This window comes from Anthonomus grandis, chromosome 2, assembly GCF_022605725.1.
Source record: "Anthonomus grandis grandis chromosome 2, icAntGran1.3, whole genome shotgun sequence".
Lineage (NCBI taxonomy): Eukaryota > Metazoa > Arthropoda > Insecta > Coleoptera > Curculionidae > Anthonomus > Anthonomus grandis.
The window spans coordinates 34,703,090-34,725,476 of NC_065547.1; the positions used below are offsets into that span (position 1 = coordinate 34,703,090).

General features: G+C 32.9%; 1 protein-coding gene across 4 annotated transcripts; it reads right to left on the reverse strand.

Moving 5' to 3' along the window:
* Window positions 1-3,634: 3,634 nt before the first annotated feature.
* Window positions 3,635-14,661, reverse strand: LOC126750403 (basic proline-rich protein-like). Of its 4 annotated transcripts, XM_050460025.1 has the most exons (6): window positions 14,499-14,661; window positions 14,376-14,438; window positions 12,900-13,025; window positions 12,624-12,650; window positions 5,884-5,991; window positions 3,635-4,055 (listed from the first exon to the last, which is right to left on the reverse strand). In XM_050460025.1, the coding sequence occupies exons 1-6, from the start codon at window positions 14,554-14,556 to the stop codon at window positions 3,910-3,912; spliced, it is 528 nt and encodes a 175-aa protein (XP_050315982.1). In that variant the 5' UTR covers window positions 14,557-14,661; the 3' UTR covers window positions 3,635-3,909. The 4 variants fall into 4 exon arrangements, with proteins under 4 accessions (XP_050315982.1, XP_050315984.1, XP_050315983.1 ...); XM_050460027.1 differs by lacking the exon at window positions 12,624-12,650 and having other exon boundaries at window positions 14,499-14,655; XM_050460026.1 differs by lacking the exons at window positions 14,376-14,438; window positions 14,499-14,661 and adding an exon at window positions 13,083-13,455.
* Between the last annotated feature and the right edge of the window lie 7,726 nt (window positions 14,662-22,387).

Consider the following 22,387-nt stretch of genomic DNA (forward strand, 5'->3'; position numbering starts at 1 on the left):
TGTTTTGTCTTGCTACAAATCCTTTTACCTGCGCCCATATCAGTTCTATAGGATTTAGTTCGTAATGATATGGCGGTAAGCGCAGTACAGTTATATTATATTTTTCGGCTATATCTTCCGCGTATTTCATGAAACGAGTTTTGTGTAAGTTTGCTATTGCCAGCAGTTCTTTTTTTATCAAATTTGCTTCAAACGCAATACCTTTTGCAGTCAGCCAATCGATAATTTCTTGCTTTCTCCAACTTGAAGTTGGCGTCTTCTCTATTCGGCGTGAATGATAGCTTGCGTTATCCATAACCACCACCGAATTAGCCGGAAGAAATTTTATCATTTCACCAAAATAGTCCTCGAAAACGTCTGAGTTCATATCTTCATGGTAATCTCCTGTGCGAGTCGACTCAAAGGTTAGCAGACCTTCTTTTAAAAATCCCTCTTCGCTTCCAATATGTGTGATTATAAGTCTTTTTCCTTTTCCCGAAGGTACTTTAATACCCGTAGACAGGCCTTCTATGAAAGCTTGGCGAGCACTGGTTATATTTTTGTCTTGCCACATTTTTTGGACTATATAACCTTCGTTAATCCACGTCTCATCAAGATAAAAAACTTTCTTTTGCTCCCTGCGGTACTGCTTGATACTTCTTAAGTATTGTCGTCTCCAACAAACAATTTCGTCGCTCTCCAGTAAAAGTGCTTTGCGGTTATGCTTTTCCCAGGCAAAATCCATATTTTTTAAAGTTTTCCATAAAAGTTTTCTACTTATCAACGGAATACTGTCATCTCGGCCAAGCTCCATTAAAATTTTGTCTAGGGTGGGTATTTCCTTTTTAAAATAAAAAGAGTGAACTTTTCTTCGAATTATACATTTAGCATTTTCATCAAGGACTTTTGTAGGTCGTCCTGGCTTTTGCTTGGGAGATTCCACTTGACCTGCTATTTTTCTTTCCCGCAACAATTTGAAAATGGTGGACTTTCCAATTCCACTCATTCGAGAACATTTTTCAACAATTTCTTGCACAGTAAAACTAGGGTAATCGTGTTTTATGCAATCATGTACATTTAAAATAATAACTTTTTCACTCAGCGATAGTGGAGAATTTTTATTACATCTTTTCGTTGGACTGAATACCTCCATTTTTTAAATATTGGGATAATAATATTGTGATTACACTACAGCGTAGCAGTGACTACTAACGTTTAAAATATGATTTAAAAGTATTTATAGTCTGTATATATTACCTGACCTCATTTTTGCATGTTACAAAGCGTTAAAAGATAGGTACCTATACAAAAGGATTAAAAGTATTTATTTAGTATTTAATCTCTTTCAAAATAAAGGCATTTAATCCGTGAAAATTAAATTCATAAATATTATAAGTACCTGCGCCTATGAACTACCACGAAATGTAGCCAAACAGAACGGAATTCCCCAGTTTATTGCTCTATACACTTCTGAAATAGAGTATAGTTATTCTGGATTAGATAATAGGTACCTCCTGTAAAATAGGCTGGATAGTATTACTGTAATAACTGACATTGATCAGTGAATTTAAGATCTTTTATGAATGTTGGAATTATTATAATTATTAATTAACAGGTTAAGAACAATGGAGATATGTGAGATCTTTGAGGAACACTAGAGGGCACAGACAAGAAAAATATTCAGAAAGAATAAAGCCAATGATATAAACCTGTTCAAGCATAAGAGCAATATGTACTGCATCTATCAAACCCTTTTGAGAAGTCAGTATACATTGCAAAAATTTTCACCCTTTTAGAGACAGTTATCACAAGTTTGGTAATTTTGGCCTGCTTGAAAACTCTTCATTAGCCATATTTTGGTTTTTATGTTGCCAAATTAGTTCCTTTGTTCCCACTTTACCAAGCTTGGATAGCATTGCCTTTGCAATTGGTACCATCACTAGACTTATGTATAAAAGTTTTTCCAAAAGGTAGCTAAGTACCCATTTTTGCTGAAAGGGAATAAAACGATTAGACAGAGCCCAAATCGTACCGACCAAACTAGGTACTAGTTTTTAAACAGGCAAAAAGAAGTCACAAGTCTTGGTCTTAAAAGTCATATAATAAAGTTAGTGATCAAAAAGGTTTCATGTTTTGCTTAAAGAATTAAACATCATCAGACCTGAACGGTGGAAGACCAATAATACACACGCGTGCTACTGCTACCAAAGAACTATATCCTAACACGATCGGTTTTTTTCGTCTGTTTACAATCATATTGCGCATGTTCTCTCTGACCGAAATGGAAAAATTATTTCAAACTACCAGTTTTTTGCTGAAGACAATAGAGAGGCTGATACCATCGCGCAGACATCAAAATTAAGAAGGCCACCTGTACACTGGTCTGTCCCCTACGATTCTTCACTCGATCTACTCATCTCTTGTTAAATATATACATACCATAATCATTTAGTGAAACTCCACTCATGAGTCCAACGCCTTGCATGCTTAATCATATTCAGTTGCGAAAGACCCCAACTAGAGCCCTTGACATTCTGTTGAGCCTTCTGCCTCTGGACCAAGGTCCTGGTGAAGTTAGGCCGCAGCGTTCATCAGGTGAATTATTCTTAGAATATTTGTCTTCTCAATGATACCGTCGTGCCAAAAAAAAATTGATAAAACCACGGTTTAACCTCTAAATACTCGAGCAAAAAAAGGATAGCTGTAAGATCTAACTGATCAGATCACTATCCTTGTTTCTCACTGTAGATCATTCATATGATCAGTTCATATTGGGCATCGCTCAATATGGAGTATCTGACATCGCCAGAAATCGATTGGCCCTTCGAATACAGAATTGGTTCTGATGGATCTCTCCAATCGATGCCATCCATCAATTATTCACTAGTTTTCATCAAAGAGATTTAAATTTCCTGGATCAAACGTAAAAACGTCATCCATTCGTACACAGTCTCCAGTTATGCATTTTCTTAAAAATGTTCATTTGATTGAGAGACGTATAAGATATGCTCAGAGATCTGAAATCAAGCAGACTCATTGGCATCTCCAAATTCTCTGGTCTCTCTTAATTAAGATCCAGAAATCTACCAGTACCTCATGTAAGCTTCTGGTTCCTGTCAATAGTTCCAATGGACTAAATCCATTCAGTAATTTTTGACACCAACTCTGTATTTTCTGGGTGAAACCTCAGGATCTCATTCCTATGCATGAATGTCAGCTCCACTTAGAATTTCCTTTCAGAACTTTGAATGATCTGCAAGGAAAGTCTTCATTTCATTTAGAGAAGGATGAGACAAGTTTATACTGTTTACAGCTAACTCAGCATCGTGAAACCAAGAAGACTCATTGGAGTTTCCAAGTTCTTTGGACTCGCAAAAGTACATGTGTTTATGAATTCTTTCCTAAAGCCTCCTTTCCTCTGAAAATCATGATGTTTTTAAATAACTTCAGATAATTTCATGAAATTTTTTAAAGAGTTTTAAACTGAACCTATTAGAGATATATGGATATTGTGCCTCTCATGGTTGGACTATCTCTAACACGTTTTTACCCTTAGAACATTGAAAGGCCTTTCAATGTTCTAAGTTTTTACCTGACACCGAATAGTATTTCTATTAGCTTCCTTATTACTGATATCAAAAAAATACAAAAAAAAAACATTTAAAGAATAATATATTTATGTATTTTTTGTTACAAACAAATAACTAATACTTAAACAGTCTCCATAATAATAAGAAAATATACAAGGATTAAAATATTAGAAGCGCAGTAATATAAATGAGACATTATTCATATTTTCAATACACTTTCCACCCATCTTTGGCAGTTTTCAATTCAGCCCGCACTTCACCGGAGTCAATTAGATTTACCATAATTTATAATATTTCCTATAATATATGTACGTGTAACGTTTAAATACTCGATTGAAACTTAACTCTGGTAGTGGGGATTGTAGGGGGCCTGTTTCCCATAAGCCTCAGTTTGGGGCGGTTGTGGTTGTCCTGGGGGCATCGACACTGCTACGTCATACGGTGGGGGGTGTGCTTGGTAACCGCCGGCTTGCGGAGGTGGATAACCTGAAAAAGAGAGCCAGATTTGAAGAAGACATAAATCGATTCCAAGTGGTCTATCGGTATCAACCGCGGTTAAGCCCTTGATCTTAAACGGTTCCTTTATAACATCATTTATGACCAATGATGTCTGCTTGGAGGTATTTGGTTGAAGGAACTTCATAACTTGTCATCATTTTGTTTGTTTGTAAATAATACCCGAGTCGTGAGTAACCCATAACTCGAGTAATGAAAAAAAATTAAGGATTATATTTAAAGAAGGAAGAGTGGGGTTCAGATTGCAGACTCTTCAATTTGTATTTCCTTTGTAGCAACTAAGAAGCTAGAAACTACTACAAGTACTCTCTCTCTCTAGCAACAATTACTCGAACCCTCAATGAGATGAGGTACTACCTCACCTACACACTCTCAATGTAATCCTCACCCTCAGTGTAATAGGTACCTATCAACGCAATCAAGAAATGAAAAAAGGATATTTGTAGTTATGTTACTATTGCACAAGGAAGTGTGATGTATTCATACCTATTGTTTTGCACCACATTACTTAAAATGAATATTTTTTTAGTTTTGTTGTATGGCATTGGGTGTGATCTATACTTATCAAAATGGACTTTTTTTGGTTGGATTTTAATTTCTTATTTAAAAACTTCCATTTAGTAATATTATTTGTGGTATGTATATCAGGCTAGACTAGTTCTATCCTTCCATAACTCAGGCTAAATTGCACTTGCTCAGGATGCTTGTCAATTTTATAAGATGTAGCAATCAACACATACAAGTATTACGTGCTACCAAATGGATGATACTATTCGGTTTTTAGGAGGAATAATGAAATAATTGGGATTGCGGTGCGGTGCCTTGTTTGGTTTTATTTTTTCCCGGTTTCCCCACTAATTTCAATATTATTGACATTTGACGTTTAGAAAACAGGACATAGGTAATTACTGTTTCAAATTGACGACGTATATAAAGGGCAAATTGGTGACATCACATAACTTAACAGGGTTATAACTGTCATCGCTTGGGCGTGTTTGGTTAATCCTATTTAGGAACGGTAATTACCGATTGACCACTTGGAATCGGTTATTATTTAGGAAGAAGAATCAGCGTACACTCCACATTTATCAGAATCAATGATAAAAGTAATGGCGTCATGGTTAATGCAATTTTTAAGATATGTTAACTTTCTTATACTATAAAAGAATGTGTATATTAATTTGCATCTATTAATGTCAACAAGAAAATAGACTTTTAATTTAATAACAAATTTATGCCATTATATAGTTAGTATTGTAGTTTTAGTTTTGTATTCTAGTTGGTATGTTGTACCTATTTAGCATTAGGCCTATCTATATTTACTAAGTTATTTTGTTAAAATTTGTAAAATTGGCTGTCATTGATAAAAAAAAAATAAAGTAGTATTAAATCTCTTAGTGCAATTTCAAGTATTATAGCTATAAAACAATTATTAGAACACACTATATGAAAATGTTTAGAACATTAATCTCCTAAACTTTTAGGGTCTTTTTTTTAGGAAGTTTTTTCTAATATACATTTTGAAGGCCAAGTGAGCAAATATTAGTCTTGTAGATGTAGCATCCTGTACTGAAGTGGTGCTGATTGTTTTAAGTTCAAAATCTAATTGTTACTTTAGTGTTAAATTGGTAGAAATTTCCATATTTTCTAAATTTTATACCTATAAAGGGCTTACAGCCTAGGCACAAATTTAAAATGTAAAGCTGCTTGTATACATACATAAACTAAATGCAAAACATTTCATAGTTTCACCACTGATTTCTGTAACTAGGTATGTACACAAACTCTGTTTGTTTACCTGCAGGTGGGTATGCTCCAGGTGGGTAAGGACCTGCAGGTCCAGGAGGATATGGTCCAGCTGGAGGAGGATAACCTCCTGTTCCAACATTCGGAGGTGGATATTGACCTGTTTGGAGAGACACAATATTATATTTGTATGATAATGTAAATGCAAATTTTCCTAATAAATTAGACACATTTCAGCACTAAAGGTGACATACAAAAGTGGTTTGCGGGCAGGAAAATTTAGAAATATTTTTCTAATGCATGGTATAAGATAGCATACAGCACTAAAAGGTTTTAGATCCAAAAGACCAAACTAAATTCATTCATGCAATACATTTATAACCTTATTGATATGGATCAAATAAAGTATAGCTGATACAATTGCAAAAGCTTGGAATGTCTTTGAATGTGTATATAACCTTTCTGACATTGTATGATCTGTGTAAGTGGTCTAGTTCCAGGGAATTGAAACTCATCAATCAATACACTATATTATTAGAAGAACAAACACTTCTCATTACAAAGCTTTTTAATTTCAAAAATCTCATTCATTATTCTCTAAGTATGTATGTTGGTAAGAGACCAACATACAAAATTGACGAACAAAAAAAAAACACAAAGTCAGTCACGGTCTCACAACATGTAATAAAACGGGCTACACGTGTTTTGCTCTAGTTAGAGCATCATCAGGCCTAAAATAAAAATATTACTTAAACAAAACTAAAAACTTACATAAAACAATAAAAAAACCTTTAGAAGCCATCCACACACTTCACAGTACATAAATAAATAATAATTTTAAGGTTATAATTGTACAAAGCAAAAAATAAAAAGTTTAAAAGTGGAACGCAACAACACTAGAACTCCAATCCTTTATGGTCTCCCCAAAATCCATAAGACCAATTTTCCCATAAGACCAGTGGTTTCCTTTGTTAACTCTCATGCTATAATCTTTCCTCTTGGTTGAATAACGTTCTCAGGGAGGTGACCAACTTTAAAAGTATTTATTCGATTAAGAATTCTGTTGATCTAACCAACAGTTGGAAAAACCTTATTATCCCTCATGGATCTAAACTTATTTCCTTAGATGTAAAAAATCTTTTTCCCAGCATCCCTCCCAAAGATTGTTGTTAGTGAGAACTCACCTATTAAAAACATCTCTTAGGCAGGGAGGAAGACCTAGTTTCGTAAATTCCTTACACCCTAACATTTCATTCACAATCAAAGAAGAAAAAGATGGTTTGTCTTTTCTTGACCTTCTAGTTAAGAAATGCAACAATAAACTTTTTTGAAATATATTGTAAGCCCACTACTACCGATAATGTAATTCAGTACTCTCAATTCTCCCTACTCATATAAATTTGCCTCCTTTAATTCATTTTTCTATAGATTGTTTAATATCCCCTTGTCAAAAGAAGCTTTCGCTAAAGAATTGATTATAAAACATATTACTCTCAACAACGGATTTCCCCTTCATTTAATAGACAAAATTTATTACAAATTTTTAAATAAATATAAATTGACCTACAATATTGTTCATAATAATGACTCAATAAGTTCCTTTAGATCCTTGACCTTTTTTGATTCTATCTCCGTAAATTTAGTAAGATTCTTTAAATCCGTAAATGTAAAAATCGCGTTTAAGACAGTCAATAATTTAAAGATACAATTGGTCAGTACAGTGGACAAAGCATCCTTTCTAAATCGGGAGTTTACTCTTTAAAATGTGACGATTGCAACGCAGTATACATTGGCCAGTCTGGAAGAGAAATCTCTACACGCATTAAAGAACACGTAGCGCTTTTTGAAAAATTTAAAAATACCAATGTCAGTGATACCAAATCAGCGTTTGCTAACCATTTGCTGGCCTCTACTCATAATTTTTCTCCGGGGGTGGGAGCTGAAATGCTTCATGAATGCCCTAAAGGTAAAAAGCTTGACCTTCTGAAGAAAATGGAAATTACAAAAGCTAAAAAGAGTCCTGTTCTCGTGTGTGTGAATGACGTGTTTACTTTTGAACCCAATTTAATTTAGCTAAGTATCTTTTAACATTTTCCTTGTAGTCACTTTCTTCAATTTACATTGGCTAACATGTTAAGTTGTTTTAGCATTAGGTCCGTATAGTCGATAGGTTTTACACTTATACTATACTTCTAACCTTGTTGAACCGGGTTCGATTCTTGTTGAGTCTATGTTGTTGCTTTCCACTTTTTAATTTTTTATTTTTTGCTTTGTACAATTATAACCTTAAAATTATTGTTTATTTATGTACTGTGAAGTGTGTGGATGGCTTCCAAAGGTTTTTTATTGTTTTATGTAAGTTTTTAGTTTTGTTTAAGTAATATTTTTATTTTAGGCCTGATGATGATCTAACTATAGAGCGAAACACGTGTAGCCCGTTTTATTACATGTTGTGAGACCGTGACTTTGTGTTTTTCTTTGTTTTTCGTCAAAGCTTTTTAAATAAAAAAAATTAAAATGAAATAAAAATTAAAAATTAACATAAGCAAAGCTAAAAAACAAGTATTATTCTAAAATTTTTGGACAAATAAAGCACATTTACAATTTCCAATGAAGATTCAAATTAAAAAAAAAAGTATTAATATTCAATTTGCATATATTTTACAGTCATGACAATTCTTAACAAGACGAAAAACTTTCATGCCACCTTCAAACAACACAGTCTCAGCTCAAGGAAAATATTATACTTGCTTGTTGTGATTTTATAAAGTTTAATAACTAATTTCTGTCTTTTAATTGGACTTCAATATTGTTTGATTTAAAACTGTTTTAATTTGCTTGTTCCTACTTTGAATAAAAATTATGTCATCAAATTTAATATCTCATCAAATTTAGCCGGTTAGCTCACTGTTTACTTGTATACTCACTGCATGCCGAGTGGAACTATAATGTTTATACCTATATGTATGCTGGAAAAAAGTGCAAAAAAGCTTTCTTAGATGCATGAAGGTATAAATCATGAAGAATTGTCATTGTTATTATGTCCTCCCAAACTAGAAGTCTGCAGAAGAAATAAATCTTAGTATAGGTCATTTGTGTAGATTATTATGTGGCTTAATTAATTGTTCTCCTTTGTTATATACCAATAATATTCATATTTTTTGACATATAGAATTCAATTTTGGGGCCTTTTGGGATGAGTCTTGTTAGTCACTTTTTGTCTTACAGAAGTATGCTGTCAAATATTTGTATGGAGTGGGCTTTAGACACCACTGTAGACCACTAATTCTTAGGAAGAGAAAACTCACATTCACTTGCATTTTAATACTGATGATGGTAGAAATGATTCATAAAAAATACAAGAGTACTAATGAGCCCAACCTCTATTCAACTACCAATCTATGCACCTTTACAAAATACTCAATTATATATGAGGGTATTAAAATGTATTCACTTGCCCCTGGAAGCGTATTGGCATTCTCTACTACGATAGGACACAGGCCTAAAAATTACAGCGTCAAAACGCAGTAGAAGATGCCAGACGTAGTTGCCCGAAAAACGTTGGCCATTCTCTAATGCGATTGGACGCATATCGAAAATTTAAGCATCGAAGCACAGTAGAAGATGCCAGATATCTTAAATGACATAAAATTTTAACATTGGCTACTTTATTAGGCCGCAATGGTCTTTGCCGGCGTTTGGTGCGTTTGTTGCATTTGGCGGCAACGCAGTGATTTTATTTGCACGCTAGAAAGGAATTAACGTGTTACCGTGTTAGTATTTATTTATCGCTTATAAAGTGTAGAGTAGAGGGTATATAGTTATTTGTGAATTATGGAGGAAAGTTTTCGAAAATTGCTAAGTCAGTTTTGCAATAATACCAAAAGCAAATTAATTCAATTTACTTTTAACCAAGATTTTAATTTTATTTGTGAGTTCCGTACTGCTTTTGATGAGAACGAAAAATGTCCGTCAACATTTTGTGACAAGATAATAACCGAATTCGGAGACGTTACGAGCACAAATTGGATTGTTCGTTATTCATTTCCTAATGTGCAGCGCCTTAAGTTTCGAAAGGTTTATGTTTGTCAACATAGTTCATATGGGAAAACACTGAAACGTAAGAGAAATGACACTAGGATTCTTAATAAAAACTGCAAGGCCCAAATCGACATTAAAATTAAAATAACAACTCGGAACTACTTTGCAAGAACAAAGCTGCACTAGAAGCTAAAGGTGCTAAAATTACTCTGAAGGACAATCCATTAATAATCGTAGTTTTAACTCCCATTATGAGGCGAACGCATTTTCAGAAATTTTCAAAAGAAATTGTATTTGTTGATTCCAGCGGGTCATGTGACCAAATGAATACATGCGTTACATTTATGTACACAACCACCAAAGTTGGTGCAGTTCCTTTAGCGTACATACTTCATACATCGCAGAGCGACAGTAATTACACCCTAGCTTTTAACACTCTTAAAGAACATTTATCTACCAAAGGATTTGGTGGTTTAGGATACCCACTGGTCTTTATGACTCATGATAGTCCTAGTAGTAAACGAAATGCTCTAAAATCAGTTTTTCCTTCTTCTCATTTGCTCCTCTGCTTATTTCATCTTGCCCAAACATTCTGGAGGTGGCTCTGGGCATCTAAAAATGGTATTTCAAAAGAGCATAGAAGACCTATAATGAAAATGCTTCAAACTATAATTTATTCATCTTGCATTGAAGAAGCTGAATATAAATATAACAAAATGTTGAATGATGAGCGATGTAAAAAATATCCTTTGCTTTTAAGCCATGTCGCTTCTATTTGGGAAAGAAGAGTCGAATGGTGTTTATGTTTGAGGAAACATTTTATTACAAGAGGTAATAATACAAACAATTACATAGAGGCCTCTATAAGAATATTTAAAGATATTGTTCTTCAATGCTGTAAAGCATTCAATGGTTGTGCCCTTGTTGAGTAGTTATATATTAGTTACTGTTTTTGAAAGTTATCATAAAAAATATTTACTCGAATTTGCTAATTCTAGATGAAGTCAACCAAAATTACTTTATTTAAAATTCTCCCAAAAGGCAAAGAACCTAAATGTTTATCAAATTGATGCACAAACATTTAGAGTTTGTTCGGCAAACGACAGCCTTCTATTTTATACGGTATACACAGATATAGCACTCTGTGATTGTCCCTTTGGCGTAGGAGGTCGATTTTGCAAGCATTTGGGTGCAGTCCAAGAACAGTTTTCATTAGTCATTGATATTTCGCCATTATTAAGCTATGATGATAGAGTTTTACTGACAAAATTGGCCTTAGGAGATGAGGCAAATGTAAATTTTTACAATGTTATAGACATAACTACAGAATGCAATAAATCAATTTCAAGTAGACAATATAATATGAGTATGATGGATTTAAACGAGAATGAGCAATCCGTGGAATTGGAGGAAATAGAAAATGATGATGCAAGTTCAAGCAATATTTTATGTATCCAAGAAATGGATGCTTTAAAAGATAATTTTATAAGAATCTTAGATATAGCTGTTAAAAACCCCATACCTGATGTAATTGAAGCTATGCACAAAATTAATATTACACTAAATAGAGTACAGTCCACGACAGAAGTGCAATCCTGCATTCTTAATATAGCAGGCAAATAAAAAAAAAAATATGGTAGACAAATTGGGGTACAACCTACTTCTACGGTCAGATGTAAAAATCGAGATGGTTTGAAGAGTGGTTCTAAAAGAATTCAATCAGGGAGACCCTCAAACGTCGAAAATAAACGAGTACCAAAAAAGAAAAGAAATCTTTCAGTTAATATTAATAAAAATACACCAAAGGTCATTAATTTAAAGAGGTTAGGTATTTTTTTGATTTCTAAAAATGTATTTTTAGCTTAAATTAGTTGTTTTTTTAAATTTATTTAATAACAAGATTTCCAAAAACGCTGTCCCTATTTACAAGATGAAAATCACTTTGTCAACAGGTCTTTCGCTACAGCATTCATTTTTATAATTAAATTGGAGTCTTAACTTTTTTGCATCCTATTGTAGTTAGGTAAATGATATAACATTACGCCGATTTTTGCATTTTCTATTGCAATTCGACGTCCCAAATTTTGAGATATGCGTCCAATCACAGTAGAGAATACCCAACGTTTTTCGGCGTACTATGTCTGGCGTCTTCGTCTGCATCTTGACGCTGTAATTTTTATCGTACCTATCGTAGTAGAGAATGCCAATATGCCCCCTGGAATGCAGTAATGAGTAGTAATACCAGTTTTTGTATGTAGCTATAATTATGCTAAATAAATTATATTACTATTAAAGGTATAATTAAAAAGCATTTTACTGCTTAAAAGAGTTTTATAGAGAACCTTTGTAAGTCCTAAATATTTGATGTAGATATTGTTTTTTTTTAATTTTATCACATTTTTCAACCCACCTAAATTTTAAATTTTATACATTATTATCCATTATTAATACATTTTTTCTAAGTTGACATATTGTTACTTTATACTTTTAAAACTATTTTTTTTAGTGGCTTCTGTTTCTTGTTATTGTATCTGTGACTTTTTTTTTAACTGTATTATTATATGTTTTTTTTGCTTTTGTTTATAAGTCAATGTTGAAGAACAATAAAGCATATTTGATTTGATTTCATGTTACTTCAAGAAGCATAAGAAAAGCTGATGCAAGAAAGCAATGTTCAAACACAAAAAAATTATCTACTGCCAAAAAGAATAATTTAATGCTAATAAAAGGGGCTTATTAAAGGCAACATACCCATGGCAGGAGGTGGTGGGTAGTAGCCTGTAGGGAATCATTTTATTTAATATATTTCAGTAGTTTCCATAATACACTCCTTAAAAATTACTTTTTTCACCTTTTATTTGGTCTAAATAGATTTTAATGCACTCAACTGCATATAAAAATATTCAAATTTATTGGTAATAAACAGAATACAGAGAATGTATCAAAGTTTTAAATGTCTTGACCTAATAATAAAATCTTGAAAAAAGTCACTTTCAAGATATCTTAGTAAACAGTCAAAAAACTTACCAGGTTGGGGCATTGCCGGGGGATAACCTCCAGGTGGATAAACCCCAGGTGGCGGTGGACCTCCATGCACCGGATACGGTTGCTGATTCGGTACGGGTTGTGAAGTAACAGTTACACTGGGACCATCTAAAATGTAATTTATCTTAAATGATAGTGACTTATCATAACCCTCCAACTACGTACAGCCATAAACTGTACCCTCTCGTTTTTTCCTTCTACAACACCAGCCGCAAATCGAAAATACAACGACGCACAGGGCCACGATTATTATGGGCCCCAAGATATCCATATCGCCCATTACCCAAATATTTTTATTGTTATCACTTTGTTCAAGGATACAACTAGAAAAACTGTTTCGCGTCCGAGAAGTCAAAATTATACACTATTCAGCATTATTAGAACTATTTATAGAACGTTCTTGGAATATGCATATTTATTGGTATCATAATTGTTATTACGGTCGATAATAAAAGACACGATAAGAATTTGATTATTCACACCATTCAAAGATAAAAAGGAACTGGAGCCATTTTGTTGAAATTTGACGCATGTGACTTTGATAGTTTGACATATTAGGAAGTGACAGTTGACACTTAACAGCCAAGGAACATGGATAGCATCGGTGTTGCCGAGTCTATAACACAATCGTTAAAATTGTGATTAAAAGGGAATAAAAAAGTGATAATAGCATAAAACTAATATAAATTAATTATTCAAAAAAAAATAATTCGCACTAAAAATGTACACTTTATATGTGTATATATGTTTTCACCATCTTGATTCAATCGTTTTCCCTGCTCCTCGTTATAAAGGCTAAAAAGCAATCAGTATATTAAACACTATATTAGGCTTTTGAAATTCTATGGAGAACTGTGGACAAAATACGTAAAAAGATATTTTTTTACGATAATTACTAATAATAAAAATTCACATGCTTGCTAGTTTTGACGTAAAAGCGACAAATTGTGGAGAAAAGACGTAAAAAAGATAATTTTTTATAATATTTACTGAAAATAAAAATTCGGATGGTTGCTATGCCATTGGGTGAATTATTAAAACATTAGAAAAGAATTATTATTCAGTGTTGCCAAGTGTCAAATTTTCTATTTAATCTTAAAGAATTTTGATTTTTCATTAGCTTCAAAAATCATACTTCAACAACATTCGATTTTTGCAAAGTTAAAACACCTTTTTAAAACTAAATTAAAGGAATTATAAAGAAATAAAAGTAATTATCTAATGAATAGGACTTTTATTATCATCGTTTGGCAACACCGCAAAATGGCACACATGACACGATTGACAGTGCGTCAATCTATCCCTAAATTACCATAAAATAACCCTAAAACAAAATAAGAAAAAAAAACAATTGGATGCGCAGCCATACGCAAAATTCGAATTATTTTGAAATAATTTGGACCGTAGGCGTTTTTAAATCGATAATTTTTAAATGAAGCTAAGTAAACAAATACTTACTGGCATAATAAGGATCCCTTCTCTGATTCGAATCGTTGTCCTTACAACATAAACAACACAAACCTACAATAATTAAGCAATATTAATTCAATCATCTTCCAGGGATTTTCTGGTCATTTTTACCGATGCAAAGACCACATTCACAACAACACCGTAACAATTCACAACAATCGTCGTCCATTCTGCTACAACCACTAAACAGGTGATTAATTTAATTACAATATAAAGGTCACACAATTTTCACCGAATATTTCAATAGTTCCTTATCATGGCGCAACAGCAAACGGCTGCGCGTAGTAGATAATTTCCCCGGTTGAGTCATCATAGTGCAAAACGGTTTCCTAACCCATTTGAATTTCATTTAAAGATTTATTAATGTGTCTTGCCATGCTATTTTTAAACTATAATCAGTCAGTCATTTGTTTATTTAGCATTCAAGTAAATTATTAAATAATTATACGTAACATGATAAATAATAATTAGCAGATGTTAATGTTCAGTTTTATTTTGAATTTTGCGCCATTATTTAAGGATGAATGTAAAAGTTGACCAGTCTGATAGATGTCATTTTTTATGACTCGGGGTTAGGTTTGGCAATAGTTTATGTTTTTTTTGTAATATACAGAGAAAATATTGTTTTAAACGTAATTATACTGCGAATTAATTAATTATGGTGTTAAAGTATATTTAGTTTTATCGTTAAGCCATCTAAACCGATTTTAGATGGTTGCAAACCTTTACAAACAAGTTTTTTGGTAAAAAATTATTGAATTGTTAGATGTGGAAAAAAATTGAAAGGATATAACTCTCAAAACTCCCAAATGATTTAGATAAAACCTTTTTACGTAATAAATAATAAATATCTAAACCCATTTCAGGTGGTTGCAAATCTCTACAAACAAAGGTTTTTTCGCAAAAAATTATTAAATTGTTGGATGTTAAAAAAATATAAACACCTATAACTCCCAAAGGATTCGAGTGAAACTTTTTTATGCAATTAATAATAAATATCTAAACCGATTTCGGATGGTTGCAAACCTCTACAAACGAAAGTTTTTTTTTGTAAAAATTATTGAATAATTGTTAGATATTAAAAAATATAAACTGTATAAATATACACTTTGGGAGTTTTAAAAGTTATAGCCGTTTATATTTTTTAACATCTAACAATTCAATTTTTTAGAAAAAAACTTTTGTTTGTAGAATTTGCAACCACCTGAAATCCATTTAGATATTTATTATTAATTACATAAAAAAGGTTCATTCGAATTTTTTGGGAGTTTAGGGAGTTTTTAGGGAGTTATAGCTTTTAAATTTGTTTTGTACATCTAACAATTCAATAATTTTTTATAACTTTCGTTTGTAGAGGTTTGCAACTACCTAAATTTGGTTTAGATATGTATTATTTATTATAGAAAAAAGTTGTATCCAAATCCCTTGGGAATTTTAGGAGATACGGGCATTATATTGAATAAATAAGAGCAAGCGCGGACTATCAATAAGACGAGAGGCTAAATCCCAAGTTAATTCCATGTTTTGATTGGTCCTCGTTTTTTGATCGTCGTCGTCGTTTGATGTGAAATTGTGGTTATGTTATATTATGTTTCATAGCTGTTGCGCGCACCGAATTACAATCAGTATACACTACAAAATGGACACCATACAAATAGACACGAAAGTGTGAATCTACTGCTTCTACCAAAGCATCGACTCATAGTCTGTAGTGCGACGACTGTAATAAGCAACAGGTCGAGAAATCTCATCCTCTTTTTGAAAAAGAGCAGCTCCTAATCCTATTGAGCTTGCATCAGTGTGAAGTTCACATTCTAATGCCGGATTAAACATACGCAAAACTGGCGTTTCAGTAAGTTTTTTTAAAATTAATTGTTTAACACTCTCACATTCTGTAGTCCATTCAAAAACAATATTTTTTCTTAACAATGCTGTAATCGGAGCAGCCAACCTAGAAAAACCTTTAATAAACTTGCGAAAATATCCAGCAAGTCCCATAAACTGTCTTTTACACTTGTCTCTAACACCTTTTACATCTTTAGGAGTAGGCGATTGAAGTAACGCATTCACTTTTTGCAGACTAGGACGAATTGTTTTCTCACTTAGCAAAAAACCAAGATACTCTGTCTCCAACTTAAAAAACGAACAGTTCTCGTAATTTAAAGAAAATCCATTACTTGACAAAGCATTAATCACCTCTTCGAGATTCTTCATTCCTTCTTCGATTGTTTTTGAAGGCACGAGAACATCATCCAAATAAATGTAGGCTTTACTACCTTTTAACTCACCCAATGCTTCATCAATAGCTCTTTGGTAAATTGCTGGAGCATTGATGTCACCAAAAGGCATCCGATACAGTATACGAACAGTATACAGGCATACGAAACTCATACAGTCCATCTGAAGTAATAAAGGCGGTAATGTGTTTAGAATCTTCATCAATTTCCATTTGATAGAATCCAGATTTCATGTCCAACGTTGTAAAATATTTGGCATGACATAGGGCGTTTATTTGATCATCAATGATGGGCAAGGGATAAATTTCCTTATACACCTTTTTATTTACATCGCGAAGATCAACAACACACATTCGAATTTCATTGTTTTTCTTCTGAACAAGTACTATAGGACTAGCATATTCAGAACGACTTTTTTTATCTGGGGTTCTATTTTTATAAAATGTCAATAAACTCTCTAAACGATACCTTAAACTATCTTCTAAATCTAATTGCTTAATTCGCACTACATCAACTTGTGAACTAAACACTCTGGCTTCAATCGCATTTGAGTGGTGTAATTCGATCCCATCATGACCTTTCTCAATACGTATGGAAGGTCGACTGATGACATCCCATCCTATAATAACATCAACATCGCTAGGAATAACAATATCGTAAACTACCATAAAACAAATTTCCAAAGTCAACGTAGGCAAAACAATTATTAGATCACTAACGCCAACGGCATAAACCACTTGAGAACCGAGTCCCGAAAAAAACACGCACGCTGTTCTCGGGCTTAATAATCCCATTAATTGCTTTCACAACAGATTCCTTTATTATTGAAATATCGGAACCGGTGTCAATGAGATATTTTACCACTGGGGCCTGGTTGGAACATAAAACAGTGGCAATAGGGATTTTCCGCATCTGGCGTCATTTTTTAAAAACAAATGCCTTCTTCGGTTTACCATTTTTCGACCAACAATTAGCCTCAGTGTGGCCAATTTTTTGCAAAACTTGCAGATTGGTACTTCACTGTCATTTTTAGGCTCTAATTGTTTTTTAACTTAGCATGCATCTTGTTGATGTCCTCGACGGCCGCACTTGAAACAACTTCCCCTGAATTTTTTATTTGTTGTTTCAAACCGTCGATCTGGCTTTCTGCTGACATCAACAGAATCGAAATTTCTGGGAATTTTTGATGAGCCAGGTCGTTGTGCATCAAACTCGCTAAATAATTTTAGCAATTCCCGCTCATTTTGTGGATTTTGGATGTGAAATGCAGAACGTGCCTCTCCATGATCCATCCCAAATTCCACCATACTAAGAATTTTGAACCATGGAAGATTTTCATGAAAACGGCTGACATGGCGCAATTTTTGAATGCCATACTCGCTAAGTAAACCACACTCTCGGCTGCGAAGCGTCGCGGCTTTAAATGCACGTGCATCTGGAGTTTCTCGATCTGGAAACGCAATTGTCAAATCTGCACAAAAGGTTGCCAAGCTGCGAGAAAGTGGCCGCCAATCACAACAATAGCGGTAGGCACGATTTTTCAAAGCTTCACTCGCCTTAGAAATCATGAGGTAATCACTTATATTGAGTTCTTCTTTTAGTTTGCTTGCGTCATCCAACCATTCTTCGATAGAGTAAGCAGTTTTATCCGGATCATAACTGGTGAGCTTAAATGAGTTCACAGACCCTGCGTTCATAATTCCCTGCACAGGCGCATGAGAAAAATCCACGCCCGAGGTACTGGGCGTTGACGTTGAACACGTCAGCATTTGTGTAGGCATCTTTGATTGGCGAGATAATTCAGCCAACTACTTTTGCTGAGCAGCCACTAAATTCACCAAAGTTTTTTGCCAATCTACTTTTTGACGTTTTTGAAGTGGAAGTTCACCATCCCCATCCACTTCACCCACTACACTGTTAACGGACTCGATACTTCCGCGACGCGAACTGTTTTCTTCAGCCATTGTTCTTGGTATAAAGGAAAAAAAAACACAAAAGAAGTTTATCTTGATACAAAATTACACCGCACGTAGTGTATCCCACTTCTGATGTAAACACTAGGGTTACTTTTGTCAGGCCGAAAATGTTAAATTCAAATCCGGTGGCGGTAAATAAATATTTTGAAATTAATATATGGGGCGTTTACCAATTTTTATTATAAAACAATAATAATCAAATAAATCAAATACTAATCTTAGTGATAATTACATTATATATTTAAAAACCACGATACTTAAATTACTTGTTGATTATGTTGATAAATATGTTGATACATGTAGTCAAGTGTAAGATGACATAACGTACGTACCTGGAAAAAATAAATGTGTTGAGCAACCAATTTCCTAATTATGTTATTTTATTTAGTATTTAGATATTTTGATTATTAAAAGATTTAAACATTTGTAACTAGTTAAATTATTATTTAATAGCTATTTATTATATTTGGAATATTATTACGCATTGTATCTGTCACCCACTAGCGCAATATAAATGTGCTATTAACTGCTTAAACAGATAGTAAAATAGGTATTTGGAAAGGTATAGTTTCATACTATAAATAGTACAGGAAAACGTAGTTTGCAACATTCAAATCTGTAAGTGGCTCAAACACTCCACAATACAGTGCTAAGTGGCTCAAACACTCCACAATACAGAAAGATTGCTCTGTGGCTCATTCACTCCACAATAAGCAACTTGTTGGTAAATAAATCTACGTTATATGGCCATTTTAGGTAAAAGGAAAAAGATGATATGCAGCTCTAGCACTCTGCTTTTATTAAATGAATTATCTGTAAATATTTTATGTAGTTTAAACAGGTCTTAAATGTTTTATGTCAAATATTATTATTAGCTTGTAAAACACATGTATTTAAAATAAAATGTTGAAATGTAAATAGCAACAACAATAAAAATAGGAAATAAAAAATAATGGAAATTGGATATGCTCCGTGAGAAAACTCACCAGTATAAAAATAATCCAAAATAAGGCACAAGCACTTAAAACAAATAATATTCACGCACGCCACTTTCACTTCAAAAGTCGAATACGTTTTAAAAAGATCTTTTAAGCAAAGTTTGGATCTCATGGCTCTTAGACTGGATGTTTACGAGATCGAACCTCTAGTATCGAATTACTCTTGTATGGCTTGTCCATAAATTCTTTCTTAATCTTAATAGTTATTGCGGCGTTAAAAAAAATTGGACGAAGTGTTTAGTCTAGTTTAATATTTTTTAAAGAAAAAAAAACTACATCTTACACTTTAACCCTTAATAAAACAATAAATCTTCAAAACAAAGGACAATAATTTATTATTAAACTTATACAAAATAACTTGACGCTACAGTTATACGGTGCCCGCGAAGACTGATGCAACGGTGCCAGAACGCGCGACCCATTCCCGTGTTCCCCTCGCCTCAAGCTCATAACTGAGCATCATTGAGCTTGCAAAGAACCAAAATCAAGTCGATGATCTCATTATCAGGCTTATACACAGGCATTTCCGCTTACAAATATTAATTTTTTAGTATTTTGGATTCATATAGAGATAAAATTGATGAGGAAAATCTAAGTCGTGAAGATTTAATTACACGGAAGGATATTCAAAATGTCAAAAAAGCTTATCATATAAATATCTCAGAAGGTGTTAAACACGAGAATGATGCAGTGTCAGTCGATTTATGGGTAAAACAATGTAAGAAAGAAGGAAATTGTATTTTGTACTATAAACAACAGGGTGTGGTGGATGATAGTGATTTGTATAAGTTGGGTAGTGTAGACTTTTGTTTAATTGTGATGACAGATTTTCAAAAAAACATTAACAACAAGACTCATGGCTTAAACAATTATGATTTTGAGCTTACAACTATTATGGTGGTGGACGAATTTGGAGAAGGAGTGCCAGTATGTTTTATGTTTAGTAATAGGAAGGACACTTTCATTTATAAACTTTTTTTTGATGTAGTTAAATTAAATGTAGGTTTAGTATCTGCAAAAGTATTTATGACTGACATAGTTTTAACTTTTTACAATAAGTGGTGTAGTAAAATGGAGCCTCCGAATCAACATTTTTTTTGTTCGTGGCACATTGACCGTGCATGGCAACTTATCAAAAATAAGTAATAAAGACAAACGTTCAGAAGTGTATAAAGTTATAAAATGTTTGCAGCAAAATACTAGTGCAGATATGTTTCCTGAATACCTTTCTAGATCAGTATCAGAATTGCTGCTAGATGTTGAGACTCATCAATTTGGGATTTATTTTCAGAAGAATTATTTTAACAATTATGAAAAATGGGCATATTCTTTTAGGGCACATTGTAGAATAAATACAAATATGTGATTGGAGTCCATGCATAAAACCATCAAGTATTTTTAGTTTTTACCTAGATGGAAAAAAGGTAAAAAGGTTAGATAAAAGCCTGCATGTGCTATTAAAATATGTTAGAGATAAGTCTGTGGATAGGGTTATAAAAAATATTAAAGGAAAGCACACTATTCATACTAAAAATATTTTGCTAAGACATAGAGCTGCTCTTTCGAGCAACTTTAATATTGATTTTGATAAGGATAATGAATTGATATGTTTAATTGGGGATGCATCTACCAATGAAGACACAGGAGAAATATATTGTGTACAAAAATTTCAGACTGAAAGCTGTTGTGATTTAATTTGCAATAACTGTCAAATTTGCTACCATACTTATTCCTGCACATGTAATGATTTTTGCATTAGGAATTCCATTTGCAAACACATTCATTTTGTAGCATTGTCATATAAGAAAAGTAAAAATATGCCACAATCAGAAAATACATTCGAAGGAAGTACCTCCTGCAGCAGCTCGTCCAGAAAAAATCTTAATAATAAATTCGATGCATTAAGAGATCAATTTGCTACGCGAGTATTAAATTAAGCACGTTTACCAAGTTGCAAAATACTGATGCAAATACTTTAGATGATGAAGTAATACTGCAAATTCAAAGTCATTTGGATACAGTCGATAAATTACTTGATTTGCCTACTACTTCATTTGAACCATTTGTTCCAGTCAATTGTAATAACGAGCCAACCACTAAAAAAATTAAAAAACAAAACAGATTCTTTTTAGAACTCAGAAAAAAAGAAAAGTTAATAAGAGCATGTGCAAGAAGCCAACCGCTTCTGAAACAGTAGATATTAATGCGGATTTAAAAAGTCATTTTAAACAGTTATTTGTTTCAAGTACTTCTTCAATAGATCATAATTATTTGTTATAAACATTATACATATAAGTTATTATAGGTATTTGCTTTCGTTTATGTCGTCATCATATGTAATAATTAATTTATTTACTGTGTGAAAGAAAGAAATAAATAGGTATTCAAAATAATGGTGTTCTTTTTAATAATAGCCTTTTAATAAGTACCTATACCTAATAATATACGATCATGTTTCAGTTTGGCTATAGTAGTATTGTACAGTATAGTAGGTAGAATAGCAAATAAATTGTGTAACAAATTATGATATAAAAATGATAAGAAATTTATTGGTATTTTTAGGTATTGGAATGCCAAAAATTTTGGAAATATCCTATTTTGAACTTAGAAATTGTATGAAAATTGTACTTTTGGTCTTAGAATATCTAATGCCAGATAAACATAGCAGATACCAAAGGGGTGTTAATACTTTTGTCAGGATAGGTTGGCTTAGATAAAGGCGGGTTGTATAGTAATAATTATATTTTAATCATCATCAGTGTCAAAAATTTATTCTCGTAAATTTATAC